The sequence below is a fragment of the Ictalurus furcatus genome, chromosome 21 (genome assembly GCF_023375685.1).
Source record: "Ictalurus furcatus strain D&B chromosome 21, Billie_1.0, whole genome shotgun sequence".
Classification (NCBI taxonomy): domain Eukaryota; kingdom Metazoa; phylum Chordata; class Actinopteri; order Siluriformes; family Ictaluridae; genus Ictalurus; species Ictalurus furcatus.
The window spans coordinates 11,561,880-11,584,508 of NC_071275.1; the positions used below are offsets into that span (position 1 = coordinate 11,561,880).

The 22,629-nt window shown below is 35.3% G+C and overlaps 1 protein-coding gene across 2 annotated transcripts in view; it reads right to left on the reverse strand.

Annotated features, from left to right (window-relative positions):
* Positions 1-1,219: 1,219 nt before the first annotated feature.
* The window catches only part of lima1b (LIM domain and actin binding 1b), a 28,633-nt gene continuing 7,223 nt past the window's right edge, over positions 1,220-22,629 (reverse strand). Inside the window, exons 2-11 of one of the 2 annotated variants that reach the window (XM_053652695.1) lie at positions 18,644-18,774; positions 16,329-16,374; positions 12,228-12,803; positions 6,427-6,481; positions 5,621-5,718; positions 4,639-4,728; positions 4,186-4,222; positions 3,748-3,824; positions 2,768-2,907; positions 1,220-2,583 (exon numbers count right to left, since the gene is read on the reverse strand). In XM_053652695.1, the coding sequence (XP_053508670.1) occupies positions 1,551-2,583; positions 2,768-2,907; positions 3,748-3,824; positions 4,186-4,222; positions 4,639-4,728; positions 5,621-5,718; positions 6,427-6,481; positions 12,228-12,803; positions 16,329-16,374; positions 18,644-18,765 (2,274 nt within the window). In that variant the 5' untranslated portion in view covers positions 18,766-18,774 and the 3' untranslated portion in view covers positions 1,220-1,550. Of the gene's footprint in view, positions 2,584-2,767; positions 2,908-3,747; positions 3,825-4,185; positions 4,223-4,638; positions 4,729-5,620; positions 5,719-6,426; positions 6,482-12,227; positions 12,804-14,555; positions 15,495-16,328; positions 16,375-18,643; positions 18,775-22,629 lie in introns of those variants that run through there. The other variant, XM_053652696.1, reaches the window with a different exon arrangement.

Genomic DNA, 22,629 nt, shown 5'->3' on the forward strand with positions numbered 1-22,629 from the left:
GTGTGTGTGTGTGTGTGTGTGTGTGCGTGTGTGTGTGTGAGAGAGTGAGAGAGAGAGAGAGAGAGAGAGAGAGAGAGAGAGAGAGAGAGAGCGAGAAAGAGAAAGAAAGAATCTTCCATGTCTTGAAAGCAAAGAATAAATCAAGTATAAATAAGAAAGAACTATTATAAAGAATTGGTGTAAAATGGCCATAACTGCAACATGACTCATTGACATATGAAAGATAAAACGTACATATCAACTGTAAAAGCATTTATTTTAAGTAAAGATATTTTGCCACATGTTTAGTTCCAGTTTATTATACTGCAACAAAATTATATAAAAAAAATATTGCTGTCTAAAATAATTTGGCCGGTTTCATTTGTTGCTGCAAAATTAAAAAAATTAAGAAATAGATAATAAGAAATTAGCAATTAGCCCTACTATGATGGTGTTTGTTTCTGGATGTTTTCATCACCTGGTCACATGATCATATTTCTGCATGTTTTTATTTATACAATGCTGCAGTTTATAATATGATAATATTGTGTTATATTGGTAACCATCATAATAAGAGATCGTCTGATTGACTTTTCCTTGCATTTTCAGCAACATAGCTTCTTTAGTGAGTATTTCTAAAATATTCATTTTCAAGACGTAGCGCTTTGTGTATTTTATTACGCTTAATATTACAAGATGTTCAAAATTTCCAGAGTGCAACAAAGCATCATAAATTAATCATGACAATCGGGCATCCCACAAGGCTCTGCTTCAGGCCCACTATTATTCTCCCTTTATGACCATGCAATGGTTTAACAGTACAATCTGAATATTAGTGTATTCAAAGTCAAGTTAAACTGAGGTTTTATCCCTGCAGCTCTCATTATAAGTAATTATGATCTTCTAATTGACATAAGTTTAATTTCAGTATGCTCCGAGAGAAGAAATATGATGCAGTAATGGGGTCGATAGCAGCTACTCTTAATGTAATTTTTTTTTTAAAGATTCATCCACAATAGCGGTCATTTTGTGATTGCTGGAGGTATTTAAAGGTTCTCTGGACAAGTGGACCAACTACGGGATTATAGCAGGCAGTAGCCAAAACCAAATAACCCTTGAAAAACTAATATATATATATATTATATATTTATATATATTTTATTTATATATATATATATATATATATATATATATATATATATATATATATATATATATATATATAAATTAAAAAGTAATTTGGTTGCAATAGGGCTGCTGAGAAAGACTGAAAGCATGAAATTTAAAAACCCTAAACAATAAAAACAGCATTTTGTTCCAGCTCTAAAAAAAACCAAAACAAAACGAAACAGGGATTAACGTGGTGACATTAAGAGCACCGGCAATAAAATAATCTGTTTTTTTTTTTTTTCATCCAGTTGGAAATGAGATGATGAAGATGAAAATAAAATAATAATAATAAGAAGCAGAAAAACCTCATCACCGCAACCATTTATGGCTTTTTTCAAAATAATTTTCATTACTCTAATAACGCTCTCAGTGTCTGAGGAGATCCTGAGGGATGCGTGGTTTCAAACTTCAGCAAATTCTTCATCTTCATCTTCATAGCATCGGTTCCTCTTGATCACCTCCTCCATGGTGGGGGATTCTTCTGCTTCTTCTCCGTCCCAGAAACCAACATCCTGAGACGTCCTGTTGTTCTCCGCAGCTTGGGGAGGTGATGTTTTCTTAAGTTCCAGGGGTTTTTTTGGTTTCTCCTCAGCCTCCATCTGGTCCTCAAAAGCCTCCCTTTGATTGTTTGATTGTGACCGTTTCAGGATCGATTGTGGGATTTTGGTTTTCTCCTCTTGCTTTGGAGGAACCTCCGCCTCACTGCTATTTAAAGCCTTGTGGTCTGACTCTGAGGACTTTCTTGCTTCTGAGCTCTCATCACCTTTCTTGTTCTGGACAATCTGAATTTTGGAAGTTGAACGGAGCTCCATAGAGCCAGACCTCACCAAAGTGGTCTTGAGGGGGTGTGGTTGCTCCTGATTGGTGGATTCCAGGCGAGGTGCCACGGAAAAAGGTCGACTTCGTTCTTTGAGAGATGCACTGCGTCTCAGATACTTCAACTCCACTCGCTCTGTGCTCTCCAGATTGGATTGGACCTCTTCCTCTGGTGGCCATTTTAGCTTGAAAACTCTAACCGGGCTTTTTCCTCTTTCGAGAGCAGAATTGGAACCTTCAGTACGTGGTGGCCAAGCGATTTTCAATTTTTTTGTCTCCACAGAAGCTGCAGGTTTCTCCGCTTCTTTAACTGGTGGCTGAGTTTTGGTCTCCAGAGGTGTTGTAAGATCTGTGACTTTCGCTATCGGAGTTTCTTCAACTGTGGAACTTTGATCCAAGACTTTTTCTGAACTGGGTGGTTTAACTGGGATGGGGTCAGGTGAAGTGGGTTTTGGCTTTTCAGACTCTTCGTTCTCCTCGTTGTCACCTCGGGCCGTCCACAGTTCCTTATGAGGCCTGTGTCCGAAACCCTCGTCGTAGTTCCCTTTGGACTTGAAGAGCTGGTTGAAGTGAGGTTTGCAGTAGATGTTACCATGCAGGCAGGCGAAGTTGACCAAGCTAAAAAATGTAAAGAAAAATTATTTCAGATTTTTCTAATATTAGCTAATATTAAAACTTCTCTGCATGCTAGCAAAGAACATAAATACGCTAGTCATACTTGTATGATATTACAGTCATTAGTCTTTACTCATTTTAACACTGTTATCATCATTCCAGCTCAATCCAAACATTACAGACACACCTGAGCTTAGTGTTGCAGTGAGCGCAGCGGAAACAGGAGCTGTGGAAGGTTTGTTGATTGGCCACCAGTTTCTCCAGCGGGTAAACAGTCTTATGGCAAGCAACGCAAGTTTCTCGCACAGTAGCACGAAACTTCTGCCCCTATCAATTAAAACAAAATAAAATACGGTTTAAAAATTCACCACAACAGGAATAATATTGACCAGAAATGAATGAATAAAGTGAATGAATTAAGTGGCATGTACAGACTATCGATCTACCATTTGAAAGTCAGTTAAATTAGAACTAGTGTTAAAAATGTATTTGATGACTGCAATGTGAAGGAACGCTCAGCGCCGTTTCTTGCCATTAGCAGTCACTTAGAGGTGCCGGACCACCAGGGGGCGCCATGATTTTTAAAAAATTTTTTAAAAATAGATACACTTTCCTACCATTTGGCAAAAAAGGGTATGTATGTATCAGACAGTCTTGGGGCAAACTGATGTATTGTGAAAAGAAAAGAAACTGCAATTTACATAATGAAAATTATGTAACTAAGATCAGAAGATCATGAAAAAGATCCAGGGCAGACCGGATAGATATTTATTTTTTTCAATCTTCTCTATCTATTTATTTATTTAATATTATTTCCTTGTTTAGAGAATTAATTTATCCTGTATATATTTCATGTTCAGGTCTTTTTATTTTGTTGCTTGTTAAATGATTTTCCCCTCATCCAAGATAATGAAGTGTTAATTTAATTTTGTTCATTCTTGCATATAAAATAATATGACTGGTTTTTGTGTGTGTGTGTGTGTGTGTGTGTGTGTGTGTGTGTGTGTGTGTGTGTGTGCATGCGTGTGTGCATGGGTAAGTTGCTTAGAGCCCCCAGATGTTCAGCCCTGGGAATGCTAACGTCACGACTAACGTCACGACATTATCAATGAGGTTATTACATTTATAATATATCAATAATACATTTATAATACATTTATCACTCACCCGGACAAATTTGGGAGTGTCGTTGGTTTCTGGCTCAGACGCTGCAGTGCTCGAACTTCCTGTATCAGCTAACACACCTATTAAAAAAAAAGACGAAAAATGAGCACAAATAGAGTACGAAAATGTTAGTATAGATGATTAAATCTGTGTAATTTATAAAGTCTAATCATACTGAGATATCAGACATGAAACACCAGAGATTTTAATTTCATACAAAGATTTAAAATGGATCTGTTTCCGTTTTTAAATAAAGAATTCTTGAATATTGAGAACCATCTGAGCAAATTGTACTGTTTTTAGCATCTTTATTATTTGCAAAGAGAAATCTGATTCCTTATTTTTTTAAAACCAAAAAGCATTAATATGATTTAATTCATGAAATAGAGAGAGAAAACAAGTGTGATTAATGTGTAAAAGGTATCAAAATTAGTGACTCACCATTGGGTTTAGTGCTCAACAACTCTGAAGTTGCATTCTGTGAAAAAAGAGAAGATAAAATTAGATTTTAATCTTTGTAGTGCGAACCAGACAAAAACCTTAATATTATATTTTTATATCCCTCTTTTTATTCAGCTGGTGTTTGGAATAAAGTTCAATTTCCCATCTTTCCTGTCAATGCATTTTGTTTATCACTTGCTGGATAAAGTAATAAAGGTGACCTATTCTGGGGTTTTTTTGTGTGTTTCTTTTTTTCTATTATATTAATATTTATTTCACATTTTCATATACTGTATTATTATAAAGAATAACTATACACAATGTTGAATTTTAAAATGTTTATGTCAATTAGTATTAGTTTTAGTCACATTTAATATGAATGAAATGAGATAACGAATTAAAAACGTAACCTTTTATAAAACAGTTAAATTAATGTTTTTTATTCAGTCGTACCTCTTTCTCAGTTTGTTCTCCACCACTAGGAGGTGCATTTTCCTTCAGATCCACCGCTGAGCTTTTGACCTCGATCTCAGCCTGGGTCGACTGTAAATATCACAACAAGAGCATTTTTATTAACTCAATGTTTAATAATAGTAACTCACTAAAGACGCATGACAAAATGTTCTATCTCTGAGTAACAAGTCTTTAAATGGCCCTGAGTTATACTCGTCAGAGCTAGGGAGGTGTGTGTGTGTGTTTGTGTGTGTGTGTGTGTGTGTGTGTGTGTGTGTGTGTGTGAGTTTTTATCAAAATGTATTACACAGGGGGAAAAAACCCCACACACATTGCTAGCAACAGCCCTGGAATCCACAGCACGTTATTAGAGCTGTAACTCAGCGCCTCGTTCAGCTTTCAGACTCTTAAACCATAAAAATTCCAGACCACATGGTGAATAAACGTCTGCGGTATGTTTAAAGCTTCTCAAAGATTTCCTAATGAGCAGGAACCAGTTAGCAAGCTAACTCTTTAATGCTAGTCAGGCTAATCCATTATTTGCCCAAAAAACAACAAGAAGTCAGTCCGAAAAGAGAATTTGTAATAAATGTAATCAATATATTTAGCTGTGCTCAGTTAACTGTATTTGTTTCTTAAACATTTTAATTGTACATAATTATAAATATATAAAATACAAACACCCTAAATAAGTGCTAATAATATTATATATGGGTTGCCTCCTTTACACAATCTCTATTAACCTCAATCTCCTTTTATTAATGATTAACAATGTTAGTGTGACATTTCTGTTCATGAATATGACTTTCCCATTAAAAAATAAAAAACAAACAAAACAACTGCACAACAAATTCTTTTCTGTATTAAAGAATTTGACTTGTTTAATTAGTTAGTGCAGAATTTCTCTGAGAAATCGTCATTAAGAAATTCCCCCACCACCCCCCTCCCCCCAAATTAGGGCAGGGGTTTGTTTGTCTCGTACCGAGCTCTGAGGACTGTGGGTCTCTTGTTTGGACACGGCAGCCTGATACTTCGCCATTCTGACCCTCAGAGATTTGGATCGCTCCAGAGACGCCAAACCTGCGCAAGGATGTTCGAGAAACGTCAACACACTATACACACTTTACACATATTTCAACACTGCGTCCAAACTGTAACTATTATTTTTTTGATTAACAATTTTATTTATTAATTATAGTCTAACTGGAGTCAGGACAGTTTAGAGAAGAATGGAAGAGAGCGATAGAGAGAGAGAGAGAGAGAGAGAGAGAGAGAGAGGCTTTAATGTAAGTGAGAAACAGACTTCCACAACTTTAAATCTATAAACTGTTAAAATGTGTGACATGTCATTCATTAATAAATGAAACATTGGAATCGTCGGTAAATCGCTGTGGTATAAGCACTCTGCTGGCATGTTGTTACAATCATTGGTCGTTATATCTAGAATTCTGCCTGTTCTTTATCACAGATAAAGAGATAAAGTAGTGTGATATGATCACATTTATTAAATTTATTTTGTTGTCTTCTCTCTGCTTGTGTTCTGCCGGTGTTCATTCCTAATTACAATAGCTGTATCCCTCTTTGGGCCGTTGTATCTGTACGTTGCTGTGGTTTGAACGCACACCTTCCAGCCAATCAGAATCGAGAATTCAGACAGGCCATGGTATAAATTAATATAAATATACGTATGTTTATATAGCAATTTAAACGTATCACAACGCATCAGGCTAACAAATGACTAGTGTGAAATTTGGAATGTTAATAAAACCAGCAGTTTTGTTTCAGTACCTCTGTCTGCTGGTCGAATATCCGAGTCTTCTGAAGTGCTGTTTATGCGTCGGGCCTAAACAGTGGAGAGGAGAAAAACACACTTTAATCACATAAGTCCGACCATGCTATGTTTTATGTTTTATATAGTTTAACTAATCCTGAAACTGTCATGTTATCATGCTCAAATATAAATTCTATATGATTTATAGTTTCAATTCAGAAAGGTGCAACAAATGTACAGAAAACCTGATGCTACTGAATACTGTATCTGAACAACAAAGTATTAAATGTTTGAAAAGTTCTTTAAAGTTCAGGTAATTTTATCATTTTACTCCAGAAATGTTTTGTACATTTACATCTTAAACATAGAAGCACAGATGCTAATATACAGTATAATACAATTCGATGCTACACCTGAACAACAGCTACAAAACAAATCCCAAAAAATATCTACAAAAAAAGCCACAAGCAAAGTAAATTGTTTATCATATTTAAAGCCTGAAAAAATGAGCAGATTTACAGTTCAAATACAAACTCTCAAATCTTACAGAAAAAAGCTGTATTAGTTATAAATTGCACCACGTTTTATGATTTCTACTGTAAACACTCGAAATGCAAATTGCTTAAAAATTTTAACAATGAAAGTTTGAGCAGATTTACAGTTTAAATCCAAAACAATGAAGCTCAAACTGAAATCTGATGCTGTACCTGAACAATGAAGCAAAAAAAACAACAAGCAAACTCTCAAGTCACCAGAAAAGAAGTCAAAAAATGAAGCTTGATAAAACTTTATAGCACCGAAGTTGTAAAACTTTAGCTGGATTTAACATCTAAATCCTGAAAAATGTCCAAATCAGATTCCAATCTCTAGAAAATGTGGAAAGAAAAAGAGAATCCAGAGACACTGGAGTACTTGGGTCTTCCTGTGTCCTTCTGAGCCAAGAAACACACACGCACACACACACACACACACACACATAGGGCTTATCTTCTCAGTACTGTTAACATCACAAAGAGCGACTGGAAAATCCGAGTCTCTACAGTAAACGTCTTTTGTCTTTACATGCATTAGCATGATAATGAAAGCTCTTCACATGTCAGTGTTAAATAAACCTCCGTAATTATGCACCGCATAGTGTCCTTTGTTAAGAAAAGTGGAAGCTTGTTCTTGCACTTTGATATTTTAATACAAATTAAATTTGGATCAAGTTTTTGTAGCTAAAATGAAGCAAACTATGAAGAGAATGCTTTCGCATTTCACATTTCAATGAAGAAATGCTTTCGCATTTCACTGAATACTTGATGCGACTTTAACGTAATGTGCAGCCTGATGATGAACATGGGTTTAAAAAATAACACACACACATTCATGTAGGATTTCCTTATGAGGACCTAAACCTAACCTAACCTATAACCTTAACTTCAGTAGACATGTGATTATTATTATTTTTTTATTATTATTATTTTTATTTTTTTTGTGAGAACCGGGTGATTATGAGGACATTTGACTGTGAGGACCTTCTATCGACATAATGATTACTCTAACTTCATGTTATTCCTAAACCTAATGTTTAATTTCTTTTAGCTTTTTAAATAAAAGTCGCAGTGTATATAAAAACAGGAACGGCTTATGAGGACGTGTGACACTAACCTATCCTTGTGCGGACCTTCTATTGACATGTTTACTCTAGTTTAACGCTATTTCTACACCTAAACTTGTCAACTCTAATCTTAAGCAAATCCTTATGCTCTTTTATTTTTTTAAATGAAAACTGCTGTTTTTGTGAAAATACTGTATAATTTGTGATTATGAGGACTTCTGGACCTCATAAAGGGTTCACACACATTCACACACACATCTTACGAACCTTTCAATTACATAATGGTTACTGTAGCTGTTGTTTTTCAATTATATACTTTATATTTAAAATTGATTTTTTTTTTCATTTTATCAATGCTTTTATTTTTCATCATGATTATTTGCTTATTTTATTATTTAATTTTTGACTACTTTTTGTAACTTTCCTTACTTTTTTTTAACAGATTCTTATCTTTTTGATCTTTAAATAAAAGCTGTAGTGTTTGTGAATATGCGATTTTTATGTGAGGCACCTAAGTTTATGAGGTCAATAAATATGTATTATATGTACACATACACACACACACACACACACACACACAGACACACACACACACACACACACAAACACACACTAATCCTCATCTGTTAAGAATTATGATAAGCTTCTTTAGTCATTTTTAGTCAGCAGTTATTTGCATCTATGCTTTTTGTTTTGTGTGTTTGCTTGTTTAGATTTATTTCATTATAACTATTGTATTTATTATTGCATAATTCAGCCAATTATCTTATAAATCTGTACCACAGTGTACTTCTAACAGCTAAGAAAAATGATAAATTTGATCAAATTTTTCATCGGTTGATCCAGTGCTCAATATAAGAATTATTTTGATGCTTAAACACGTTAAATTTGATTCATTTTGAAGCTATCGTCACTTTGTAGATTTCGATTCCCACCGCGGCACTGTGTGTGCGGAGTTTGCATGTTCTTTGGGGGTTTCCTCCAGGTACTCTGGTTTCCTCCCCCAGTCCAAAGACATGCATTGTAGGCTGATTGGCATGCCCAAAAGTGTCCGTAGTGTATGAATAAGTGTGTGATTGTGTGTGTGAGTGAGCCCTGTGATGGTCCCCATCCAGGGTGTCCCACGCCTTGTGCCCCATGCCCCCTGGGACAGGCTCCAGGTTCCCTAGGACCCAGTAGGATAAGTGGTACAGAAAATGGGAACATGGATGGATGGATGGATGCACAAATGGACAAAATCACACATCAGTCTCAGATATTGGGCGTGGCCTAAAGTCTGTAGGTGGAGCTTGTGCATCAGTAATTATTATAGATGAAAATAGTTCAAATTTGTTGTTTTCTTAAAACAAATGTTTATTTATAATATTAATGAACTGTTTATAATATTTATAATAAAACAGATACAAGTCTGGTCTCATAGGATTAAAGTGTGTGTGAGTGTGTGTGTGTGTGTGTGTGTGTGTGTGTGTGTGTGTGTGTTTAGGAGAGAGAGAGAGAGAGAGAGAATGACCTTGAGCAATGAACCATGCTGTCGGCCCCACCCACTCTACCATGAAGTCCCATACTCCAGGTTGCCAGGTCCATGAATTTCCCAAATAATTGGCTGACTTCTGCAAGTTGATTTTTTTGTCCATTTTTGTTTATCTAATTAATCCTAATATATAATATTAGGAGGATTTAAATTATGTTAAATCATTACTAAACCATCGTTGGCTGACATCCTAACTGACTCCTTCTATTTACTGTCGAGTGTAGCAGTAAATCATCATGACCACAATCTGATCTGTTGAATCTGCTTTATTTTATGAGATTTCTGAATGCTGAATGTTAAGCAGCTCCCGTTTGCTTAATCTGGTGTACAGAGACGACAAGAAATAAAAAGATAAAGAGGGAGACATGGAGTCTGGCCAATCAGCAGGAGACTCAATTTCTCAGGGCATTGAGTGTGTTCAGGGGGGAAAATGTGTGTGTGTATACCATTGACATGACATCATCACTTCAAGAATGCATCAGCACACACAGCTATAACAGGAATGTGTGTGTGTGCATGTGTGCGTGTGTGTGTGTGTGTGTGTGTGTGTGTGTGTGTGTGTGTGAATCTGAAGCTTCAAATCGTGACTATCTTTCACGTTACATAATCCAGAATCAAAAACTTCCTCGACTGTCATCATCCAATCAGCACTTTGTGAATCGGGGTTTTATTTTTTTCTTCAGGGCCCGAGCACAAGTGTGTGAATGTGTGACTGAAGACAAAGACACACTGTCTCCATCACACGCACGGTACTTTTAGGGGGAACGTAGGAACAATAAAACACACACACTAACCACACCTCTGTAACTCACTGGAATGAACACAATAATAAAAAAAACAACCAATAACACAAGACATGCTCTAACCTGAAACATGGTTTATTGTAACTTTATACGTAAGAAATAAAGCGGTGTGTGGTGCTGTTATAAAACCTGTTACAAAGCACTGAAACTGGAGACTCCTTCCATAAATGTTAAATAAGCGAATAATAACAGAAAACAAAACGTATCAAAAAGCCATATCAACAGTTCCACATGTTTTTTTATTATTATTATCAGTGGAGCTCCGCCCTCCGAGTTCCTGAGACTATAGAAATTATAACGGAATAGAACGGGCGCTTTCGTATAAACCTGTGATTTTCAGCGTAAATTCATCAACAGCTTCTGACCAATCAGAATCAAGAATTCAAAAGCACGAGTAATATTAAACAACTTTGGCTCTCACTTATCTTTATTTATTTCAATACATGCGGCAGCAAGATGGAAAGCTGGATCAGAGAGTGAGAGAGGAATGTGAGTGAATTCCTGACCTCTGGATAACACCAGAGAGAGAGAGAGAGAGAGACGGAGAGAGAGAGAGAGAGAAAGAGAGAGAGAGAGAGAGATGCTGATGGAAATGATCAGAAAAACACATTGCATTCATTAACTAAGTCCAGAGGAAAAGAGAAACAATGATAAATGCTCAACAGATATTAAAATGGAAGTAAGTATGTGCGTGTGAACCTGCAGGAAGTCATTCATAGCCATAATGAATTGACTCCTAGAACCTTGATGATGATTGGCCCCGTGTTGCCAGGTCTGCAGAAAAATCACCGCAATAATCAAGAAAACTCAAAAATCCTAAACCTTATGTCCAATTCATGGGCAAATATTCGGCAATAATCACAAAATAATCTCAAACACTCCACGTTTCATGAGCGAACTCATGTCCCGTGTATGCTTTTACTGGCGCGAACCCATGCAATTGTGTGGCTGATATTTCCCTATAAATAAACAGAGCCCATGAGCTCATCTATCTGGTTTGCAAAGTGCTGACATAATTCATCTAACGTATGCAAAATGTCTAAATCCACAGGCGAAAACAAACCAACTTACAGCTGAAAGGCAGGAAATCACCGAACTGCAACCGTAAACGATACTCGATTCTCCTCATGAGGAAATAAATGCAAACTCATTCACAAATAAAAACAAACCCTCAGACAAATTTACGCAGTTTCATCTTAATCCCCAAATATAATCTGTCAGACGAGGTGTGGTTTGTTGAGCGTTGCCGAATCTGTCACATGTTCATTGAGTCATCTTGATCATTTGCATATCAAAACGCGAAGAGGAAGAAGAACGACACTTTTATCAGAATAGAAAATAATACATTATAATGAGCAAGGAGTCGGTAAATAAACACGAAGAAACGGTTACAGATGTAATAACACACATTTATTTAGCTAATGTCCGATCAAAACACTGCTAGATATGTCTCTAGGACCTTTAAAAAAATAATAAAGTCACTGATTTGGCTTGGCATCACTCCGCCTCCAAGGCTCCGCCCCTTCTCAAAATTTTAATTGTAGTGTAAAGCAGGAAGTGAGGTCAATGATAATAAAGCTCAGTTTTTTATCATAAACATATAATTTTGCTTTACAACGTCACTGATAATTCGTACAAATTGTTTAAAGTGAATAAATGAAAATTTGAAAGTTTGTATTTATTAACAGAAAATGTTTTTTATTTATGGAGATTGACTTCACCAGCATCGTGGCTCCAGTGCAAGCTTCAGACAAACCCATCAACCTTCAGACAAACCCATCTCAGATAATTGAATATTTATGGAAAAATTTCAGATCTTTTAACCCCTGACTGTTGGAGTTGTATTCCATGTCAATATAAATAAATGAATAATATTTTTATTACCTTGGTTTCTCCTTTCTCGAACATCATCTTGAGGCTGTTGAGAGCGACGCTTGGTTTCTCCGAGTTGGACAGTGAACTCAACTCCATTTCCTTCTTCTGCTCTTCCTCCACCTTGTCTTCTACCTCCACCACCTTCTCCTGTTTTGTCTCCTGTTTTGTCTCTTGCTTCATCTCTTGTTTCATCTCCTGTGTTTTCTCCTGCTTCATCTCCTGCATCTTCTCCTGCTTCATCTCCGTCATCATCTCCTGCTTGATCTCCTGCATCTTCTCGTGCTTCATCTCCTGCGTCTTATCCTGCTTCATCTCCTGCTTCATCTCCTTCATCATCTCCTGCTTCATCTCTTGCTTCATCTCCTGCTTCGTCTCCTGCTTCGTCTCCATCACTTCCTCCACCTCAGCCTTCTTCTCTTCCTGAACCTTCACAGGTCTGAAGCTTTGGGAGCGAGTCGGAGGTCGAGGTTCAGCTGGAGGGATGGGCGTGGTCCCAGCTGGTGCGTTTTGCCGCTTCTCCTCCCAGCGCTTCTTCAACACGCTCAGGTTCCCTGAGCGGACCGCAGATGGCAGGCTCTCGGCCGGCTGAAAAATTATAGGAAAATAAACAAAAATAAAATAAACAAATGTGACATAAAGAAAGACAGGAAGTGTGATAAAGGTAAAAAGAAAACATATGAAATAGTAAAAAAAAAACTGTAAAATAGCAGAAAAGCAATAAATATTATATTTATATATTGGATATCAAAGCCAAAAATATGAGCTGAAAAAGTTAAAAAAAAAAAAAAAAAAAGGAGAACAATTATTTTAGTAAAATACTTTATAAAACATTTTTAAAATTCTACAATATTTAATTATATTGTTTATATTTTTGTTTAACTGATTTGTTAGTTGTTATAAAGCTTTGTTACACTTTTCATTTCATTTTACTTCTGACTAGTAATTTCTTTTCAATTTTTTTTTTTTACTGTTTTCCTGTTTATTTCTTTCTTTACCATTAAAATAAATTGATGTTGAACCATAAATTGTTTAATGTCTGAGAAACTAAAAACTAAAAAAAAACTGAAGGTGAAGGAACATCTCTACACCTTCATCCTGATTAAAATAAACAGGTTCATGAATATGTATGAATATGCAAATTAGAAGAAACATGTCCAACTGCCATCCGTAACAGCTTAATATCACTAACATTAGCTAACTTAGCTAGCTGATTAGCTAATCACTATCAAACTGGTTCACATTAGTCACAGCAGTGTTATTTCAGGGTCAAATGTACATCCTCATGTCCTCACTGATTTATTTAACCGCAGCCCAAAATCTGCCCACATTACAGTATATATTTCAGATATACTCTGTGACCATGACAACCACAATAGCTAGCTGGGTAATGTAGCAAGCAACACCTGTAGTAAAAGGTTTTCAGCTGCTGCGCTGTCATCCTGTAATAACTCGGATAGAGGATGTGATTGGTTCAGAGCTCTTTTCAGAGCTGAGTGACATCACTAACCTGAACTCATACCGTACGTAGCCATGCCCCAAAATGAGTCTATATAAAAGTAGTAAAACGAATTTGGCAAATATTATCTGAATCATCTTCCAAAAGAGCATATTTAAAGCAATTCAAAATAAAGAAAGAAGCCATAAAAAGAAAAGAAATCATATGAAATTGTAAAATACAAATATAAAAGATGTAAAATTAAGGGATTTTTTTTTTTATATTAAAGCTATAAAAGAAAGCTGAGAAAATTATATGTAAAAAAAAAAGAGTGTGAGGTAAAGAAAAATTAAGATATGATGGCAAAATATGGGCTAGAAAATGTAAATAATAATAATAATAATAATAATAATAATCATCATCATCATCATCACCATCATCATAATAATCATAATAATCAGCAAAAACAGATAAAACAAAACATGAGTTTGATGTAAAACGGTGTTTGAATTCAAGTAATTTAGCACATCCTCCTCATCCGTCATAAGGCTAAAGGAGTTTAAATGCCATCATATGAAGCTGTTGGTGAATAAACACAAACAAAATACTTAAATAAAACACAAGTTTCAGCACTTTATCACCTCTGCATTGATAAATTGCACCAAATAAGAGTCCTCACACACAGCTTACTGACATCCCGTCCTCCTCGACCACACATCGCACGCAAAAATCATTTCGACCTCAGAAACAGGAAGTGATAATAAGCAGAACTAGACAGAAAACTTTCCATTTAGCCACAATTCTGTCATTAAAAAGAAACACTGTGTTTCCACAGCCAATTTCTCTCAACAATTAAAAACAGATCCAAGCAAAATGCATCTGTAGAAAATGACTGTAAAGACCTGGACAGATGAAGTGCTTCCTCTCCTCTCTTTATTTCCACTTTATCCCTTGTTCTCTGCGGTGATCAAATTTTCTCCAGATGTAGAGCGGGCAGGAAAAACCCGACGTGTAAGAAGAAACCCCCGGCCAAAGCACTTAGATAAAAAGGAGGGAGGGAAAGAGTGGACAAGGGAATGGGATGGATAGAAAAAGAGCTGAAAAAAGAGGCAAAGAGAGAAGGAGAGAAGGAGAGAGAAAGAGTGCAGGGGAAATAGAGGCATTAACTGAGGTGAGGGAGATAAAGAGAGAATGAGGGAGAGGGAGGAAGGGAACTAGTGAGGGAAGTTCAGTGGAAGCTCAAAAGCAGGAAATGAGTCAATTAACCCTTTCTTCTCTGAACAGCCCAGTCCTTTATCTGAACATGATCAACTTTAAACATGTAAATAATAAAGAATATGTAAATAAATATAAATAACAAACACTTACAAAGCAGGTTACAGAAATGTTGGGTGATACTCACTAATGTTTTACACTGTGGCGACATATTAGTATGCATAAACTCACACTAGTATCTCGGAGCATTGTGTAAAGTCACACTAGTATCTCGGAGTATTGTGTAAAGTCACACTAGTATCTCGGAGTAATGTGTAAAGTCACACTAGTATCTCGGAGTAATGTGTAAAGTCACACTAGTATCTTGGAGTATTGTGTAAAGTCACACTAGTATGTCGGAGTAATGGGTAAAGTCACACTAGTATCTCGGAGTAATGTGTAAAGTCACACTAGTATGTCGGAGTAATGGGTAAAGTCACACTAGTATCTCGGAGTAATGTGTAAAGTCACACTAGTATGTTGGAGTAATGGTTAAAGTCACACTAGTAACTCGGAGTAACGTGTAAAGTCACATTAGTATCTCGGAGTAATGTGTAAAGTCACACTTGTATCTCGGAGTAACGTGTAAAGTCACACTAGTATCTCGGAGCATTGTGTAAAGTCACACTAGTATCTCGGAGTATTGTGTAAAGTCACACTAGTATCTCGGAGTAATGTGTAAAGTCACACTTGTATCTCGGAGCATTGTGTAAAGTCACACTAGTATGTCGGAGTAATGGGTAAAGTCACACTAGTATCTCGGAGTAATGTGTAAAGTCACACTATTATCTCGGAGTAATGTGTAAAGTCACACTAGTATCTCGGAGTATTGTGTAAAATCATATTAGTGTCTCAGAAAGCAGTAACTGTTTACTTTAGCAAAAATCCTCAACCATAAAGTGGTAATTTACGCACTTTCAACAAAGAACATAAGAAGCTGACTCCGAAACCTAAACCTCTGACCTTCATTAAAATTCACTCAACAGGAAGTGGAACATCTGCCATGAAACACAGAAAGTTCATCTGACAGAGGAACGAGGCGTGGAGCTGCTAAAGAGGAAGTGCGTAAAATCACCAAAGAAGAGGAGAACTGAGTTTATAAAAAAAAGAAGTACAGTTTGTTCACATGCAAATTAACGTTATTAAACAATGGTGCTAAATGCTAAATGCTACACAATAACACAGTAATCACAAGAATATTTGAGTTATTTTAGTGTAACTATGATGTCAGTGTAACAGAATCCTGCTTTCTAAATAAACTGAGTATTAATGTTTATTGTTTTTATGTGATGTCACACACCATCCGCATTACATGCAGAAATGTCACTATTTATTGTTTTGTAGTGTATGTGTACTCTTATTATTATTATTATTATTATTATTATTATTATTATTATTGTGCAGTATTAACAGTCGCTTACCATTTTTTTCTTGTCAGCATTTGTTTCCTCTGCAGCTTTCTGATATCTGAAAGAACAAACAAACAAACAGACAAACAAATATTTTTAAATCAGACATTTATATCATTTTTATGATGGGTGTGTGTATGTGTATATATATATATATATATATATATATATATATATATATATATATATATATATATACATAAAATAAAAAATATATATATTTTTATTATTTTATTTTATTTTACTATGATAAACAAAACAAATAAAAAACATAATATATGAACAGATTTGCTTATCACTAACATTCACAAATTTAAACTGGAAAGAAAATGACAGGAAAATTAAAATTATTGAAAGTTCTTATGTTAGTTGTTCACACAAATCATTCACAAAGGTATTATAACATTTTGAGCAGTGTAACAGTGACACCAATCCAGAAAATTGTGGTTAACAGGTTAAATTATTATTATATTGATTTTTGCTTTAATTACAGAACAACTCTGATTATCCAACCTTAAAATGTGGGGAAAGCAAACGCTTGAATTTTACTTTAGCAGAAATTTTGGCCATAAAATGCATGAAAAGCTGCAGCGGTGAATCCACTATGGACATGTGGACATGTGCAGTAATGCACTTTCAGAACCTGCTGCAGTTCCACAGTTTGTCCACCAGGAGGAAGCAGATAACAGCTCAAATCCCAAATCAATGAAAACATCACAAACTGGGAGGTGTGTTTTTTTTATTTTTAATTTAATAGTTTGTTTCCTCTCCCACTGTGTCAGAGCTGTCTCTAAAGTTTTAAATCCGCAATTCATCTCAGTAATGATTAATAGAAATTATTTTTTAATGATCGGCAGGAATTGTTCTGCCATAAGAACAGTTATAATAAAAAACAAAACAAAAATCAAAACAAAACGTCAAACATAGATTAAAACACATTTTCTTATATAAAGTGATCATTTAAAAGTGAAAAAACGACCTAACACTAATATTCTAATATAAATATTTAATAAAAATATTTGTATTTAACTGTAATTAAAATAATTTCCTAAACATGACTGTTAAAAATCAGAACACAAATTATGAACTTCAGAATGAATAAAATCAATAAATACAACTAGCTTTGTTAAAAAAAACAAAGAAATAAACAAGCAAACAACAAGCAAACAAATAGATAAATAAATATATGATTAATGGTTAAATCATTAATTATTTAAAGCTTTAATTGATGAATACATCAATTTAAGGCATTAACACTTGTATAAATTTTAAAATTTTAGCTAAATAATGAACCTCCACATCCGTGATTAAAAATATTTACTGTAATTATTGAAGTAATGAGATCTATGCTAATTTAGGTGGCTTTTAAGTCATTGGGGAAATAAACAACAAATAATCTAATGAGTTTAAAATTTACACTGGAGAGAAAAAGTCTGTAGTTTTTATAAAAATTGTTAATAATTGAGTTTAAAAAAAATTGATCGATAGGCCTACTGATGGAACCTTCAACATGAAGTTCCTCAAGGACATGCACTAGCAGCATCAGTGTGTCGTGGGTGTGTGTGTGTGTGTTTGTGGGTGTGTGGGTGTGTGTCATGTGTGTGTGTATGTGTGTGTGTGAGTATGTGAGTGTTATTCCTCTGAACATAAAGAGTTAAATGTTTCTTGATTAAAATGTTTTCACCTACACTCAAATTATTTCTAAAAAAAACCCCCACAAAACAGGATGAACTGGTTTCTCTGAACTTCTTAGAGACTCGTAACACACCTTAGCATTGAATCCACCCAGTCTTCACACACACACACACACACACACACAGAGTAGAGTACAAATCTCTTAAATGATACTTAAGTACAGAAAAAAGTGTGGTTACTGAAGTACATGACACGAATGAAGTGACATGAATGATCAATTTCTAAATTAATTAACTTTTACATTTAATGAATTAATTTTAAGGATTAAATAAATAAATATTTTAACAGTGCTTAACACTGGAATTACTTGATTGATGTTTTTGTGTTAACTAAATAATAAACAGCAACAAACAAACAAACAAACAAACAAACAAATAAATAAATAATGGTCAGTAATGAAACTTGTAATTTAATCTATGCCCATTTTGTGGAGTAATTTTTAATGTCAGATGGTAGAATCTTTATTTTGCCTTAGTTTATATGTTTTTATTGACATAAAATGATAGAAAATTGAAACATAAAACCTGTGACACTTTCATAAGTTCTCCAGCAGGGGGCGCATTTAGACGGAAACAACCAAAGTAGTGAGTTTTTAGAATGAATTAAAGGTTGAAGCCATGTTTTTTACTCACTTGGAGAAGCGTTCAGCGATGGCGTTGTGTTTCCCTCGAGTGCTGACCAGCGACAGCTCCCTGGCTGTGATGCGTAACGACTGAGACGACCACTGCTTCCTACTGAACGGCGCCGACTCCATCGCCACGCCCTGACACACAGACAACACACAAATATCAGTGAGGACGTGGATATAAAAATAAAAAATCATAAACTGTGCTTTTTCACGTCAACATGTCGAACAAGCTAGTTAATGTTCAGCTAACTATTATATCATTTAACATTAGCAAGGCAGCTAACATCAGGCTAACTATTATCTTAGGTAACCCAAAAGCCAAGGTCTCTATCAATCTAGCTAACATTAGCCTAATGATTATATTTCACAAAGCAGTGGTCTTGATTGTTAGTCAGTTTGTAAAACTTATACTAATGTATATCCAAGGATGCCAAGGTCCTTAAGCTAAATATAATCTTGTGTAAACCAGTAGCCAAGGTTTATAGCAAGCTCGCTAACATTAGCCTAATGATTATATAGCGTAAAGCAGACGTTTAGGTGACTAGCCGCCTTGTTAACACCGATAACAAACTTATAAGGTCTCTAGCAAGCTAGCAGACATAATGCTGCCTTCAAGTGCAGACTGAAATATCGTAATTATGAGATTAGTGCACATGAAGGCCACTACAACGTGATAATTAACGTTTCAAACTAGTCTGAAACATGTTTTTGTTTCTTTCTGTGAACATCAAATTAACAAAACTCATTCTGTGTGAACAAATCACTAACAAGCTGACTCCTGATTTCCGATGTCGCTGGTGTGTAACTTTGTGGAAAGTGAAACCCTCATGAGGACGGAATTGAAGAACACCGAACTGCTCATGCATGAAGCCATGCAAATACACGTCGGAGGTAACAGAGTCAAATTAGAGCCGAGCAGCAGGTGGAAACGCCGATCCGAGGATCCGCTTACACAAAATGTTACGCTTCCTGCTCGGAGACGAGACCGAGAACAAAGAACTTATTCTCACAAAACAGTGGCGAGTTAAAGCAGTGTTCAGTATGGTGTTTTTATACCACAGCACTGTTGCGTTCTGGATTCTGATTGTTCAGATGGTGCTGGTTCACTTTTTACAGTAGCGCAGTTGCAACACGCTTGTTCTAAAATGCTATCGTTTCTATAGCAACAGCTCATTCCCAGGGACTCGTATGGTGCATGCCGCACGTAAACGGATTTTTAAAAACGTGTGTAATCGTCGCGATGCTGAATTTCTCCATAAGGACACGTTTGTTTACAACTTATAGAAGGAGTCTCGTGTCACCCCTTTGTAACACAGGTCTTCGGTTTACACTTTGTGGTTTCTCATTTGCGCCATTTTTGTCATCCTCGTCGTCGTTGTTTTGACTTATTAACTTTGAGAGAAAGAAAATAAACACACTTTGGTGAGGGAATGATACGATGTTCACAGCTGCTGTAAGAGGAAGTGTTTTATGGATGTTCCACAACGTTAAATGTAACTGTAAATGGATAAAAATAAAGTATGATGTGTTGTTCTTTAATAAAGAATTTTTTTAAACTGTCAAATTGCTGTGGTATAAGAGGAATAAAACACACAGGCATGTGCTGTTATGGGAAAATAATCACCTTCACACCTTCGCAACTGATCACTGATTATTTTACTATAACAGCGACATGCACAGTGTTTATTACTCACTTATTATATTATATAGAACGTCAGACTCCGCTATTAACCTCCATGTAAATAATGGCATTTGTGAAACTGTTAATTATCAGACACTAATTAATGTTGCATAATGTAATATGGACATGTAGAACAGTGTGTTGATGATGTACAGGGCGGAGGGAAGCTGAGACACGGTGCAGAGCGACAGATGGACTACAGTTGGTAATTAAACACCGTAAAGTCACCTGCTTAGTAAATGGACCTGATAAAACACAGCCAACAGGATGTTCAGATCCATTCACACACAGCATTTCATCTCACACACAGCTCACGAGACTTCGTCTCCAAGTTTCAGAATGAATTCAGAATAAAGCTAAAATGTCAAAAATACTAAGTGAAGCTGGTTCTATATCTTGTTTATTACGTGTTGAATTTATTGAGTGAAAGTAGAAAGCATGACTCTTACTTGTTCCATCTTGGCACATCATTATTTAGCAACACTGGCTAAGCTAGCTATGGTTGCTTTTATTTAACGATAGCTATTTCACATTATTACCTAGCCAAGTTCGCGAACAAGCTAGCTAACGTTAGTCTAAACCGTTTTTGATTAAAGCTCATAACTGGGAATTTCAGATTAGTACAAACCAAAGAAAATGCCTCCTCAACTCGGAATTCCAAGCTTGAGTTCAGGATACGACATCATGTCAATATGGCCACTCACACACTCAACGTTAAATAAAATCACTACTTTGAAATAAGGTACAACTCTAATCATACAGTTTGCTGTTCTGAGATAGTAAATACATCATAAACTCATGATCGTTAATGCTAGCTGGCTAAGTTCATGGAAGTGTTTTTTTCCCCTCACGTTGTAGCTTGAACAGTTAAAATTTCCCACAATTTTGAGTAATGTTGAATGCAGTACTCGTAATATCGAATTAAAGCCAAGCACTAGAAAGGCAGCTAACATACAGCTATTATCTTATAAACTTTTTAACTTACACTCAAGTATAAGTTTGATAATAAATATTGGATGAAAAAAATACAGAAACAATTATGTATTAATTAAGTGCGAGTATGGATAAGTATTGCGTTATACTTAAGTGTCAAAAATGTCAGCATTATCCTTCAGTGTAAATTTTATGAATGGAGTTAAAGCACGGACAATTTTTACCCAACACTCACCTGTAATTTTGATATCATTTATTTAAAGAGAACTTTTTATACGAGGTAATTCAGTGTGCTGTAGAATCAAGTAAAAGTGTTAAAATTACGCAAAATTAAAAGTGGAAGTGTTAATGTAAGATAAAAATTGTCCACATTTACGTTTAAAGAATAAAATATAATTATTAATGTCAAATTCAAAGTTCAACTGTGTCAATGTTTGTTCAATTTTGTGTATAAAATGTAGACAACTTTGTAACTTTTAATCAGCTATAATAATATATTTTAACTTCCACGTTTAATTAAGTCTAATTTTAATATAATACTTACCCATACTTTTACTTATGGACGTAGCTTTCCGCTACATTACATTGTGTTGTGTTAACACAGCGTGCTGCGCGTGTTTGAGTCATTCTGCGTGTGTTTGAGTCTTCACAAACACAAGTTGTGAAGTTGCATGTGTTGCTAATAAAAAGATCTTGACTGAGCATTCAACAACAAAAAAAATATTTTTGTGTTTGTTTTTCCAAACTGATCTCCAGTCAGTGGTCTTTTATCTCTGTGTTAATTAAAGAGTATCACAAAAGTGGGCGTGACTATGATTCACAGTGCGCTGCAGTAAATTACACGCTGAGCGGATTACTACGCCGTCGTCTCTTCTAAAACAATGTCTGGATGATCAAACAGTTAATGAGATTTTGTTTAAGCAGCTGCTCATTCCTTCATCAGCAAAACCTAGACACCTGAAACGTGTCATGTGTAGCCTTTCTGTATGCAACACCATCCGATTTCACTCACAACGGAAACGAATGAAAACCAATTCATGCAATTGGCGGTTTCTCCTGAATATTCAAATGATTAAATTCATATTAAATTTATAATAATATTCATGACGCTCGTCATTACAAGCCACAAGACTGAATTTAAAATTCTGGGTTTATCGTATGTCATTACATCGCTAAAGTCATCACTGATATTGCTAGCTTGCTTCTCAGCTTTAATGAAAACAAAACGATGGCTTTTAAAAATTTTTGCAATTTATTGAAATGCCATTTCTAAGGAATTTTACATAATAGAAATGGTTAGTTCCTAGTTTAAGTTTAGTTTTTAATACATTTAAACATTTTTATACAAACAGTGTAATGACACAGCGAAAATGTAA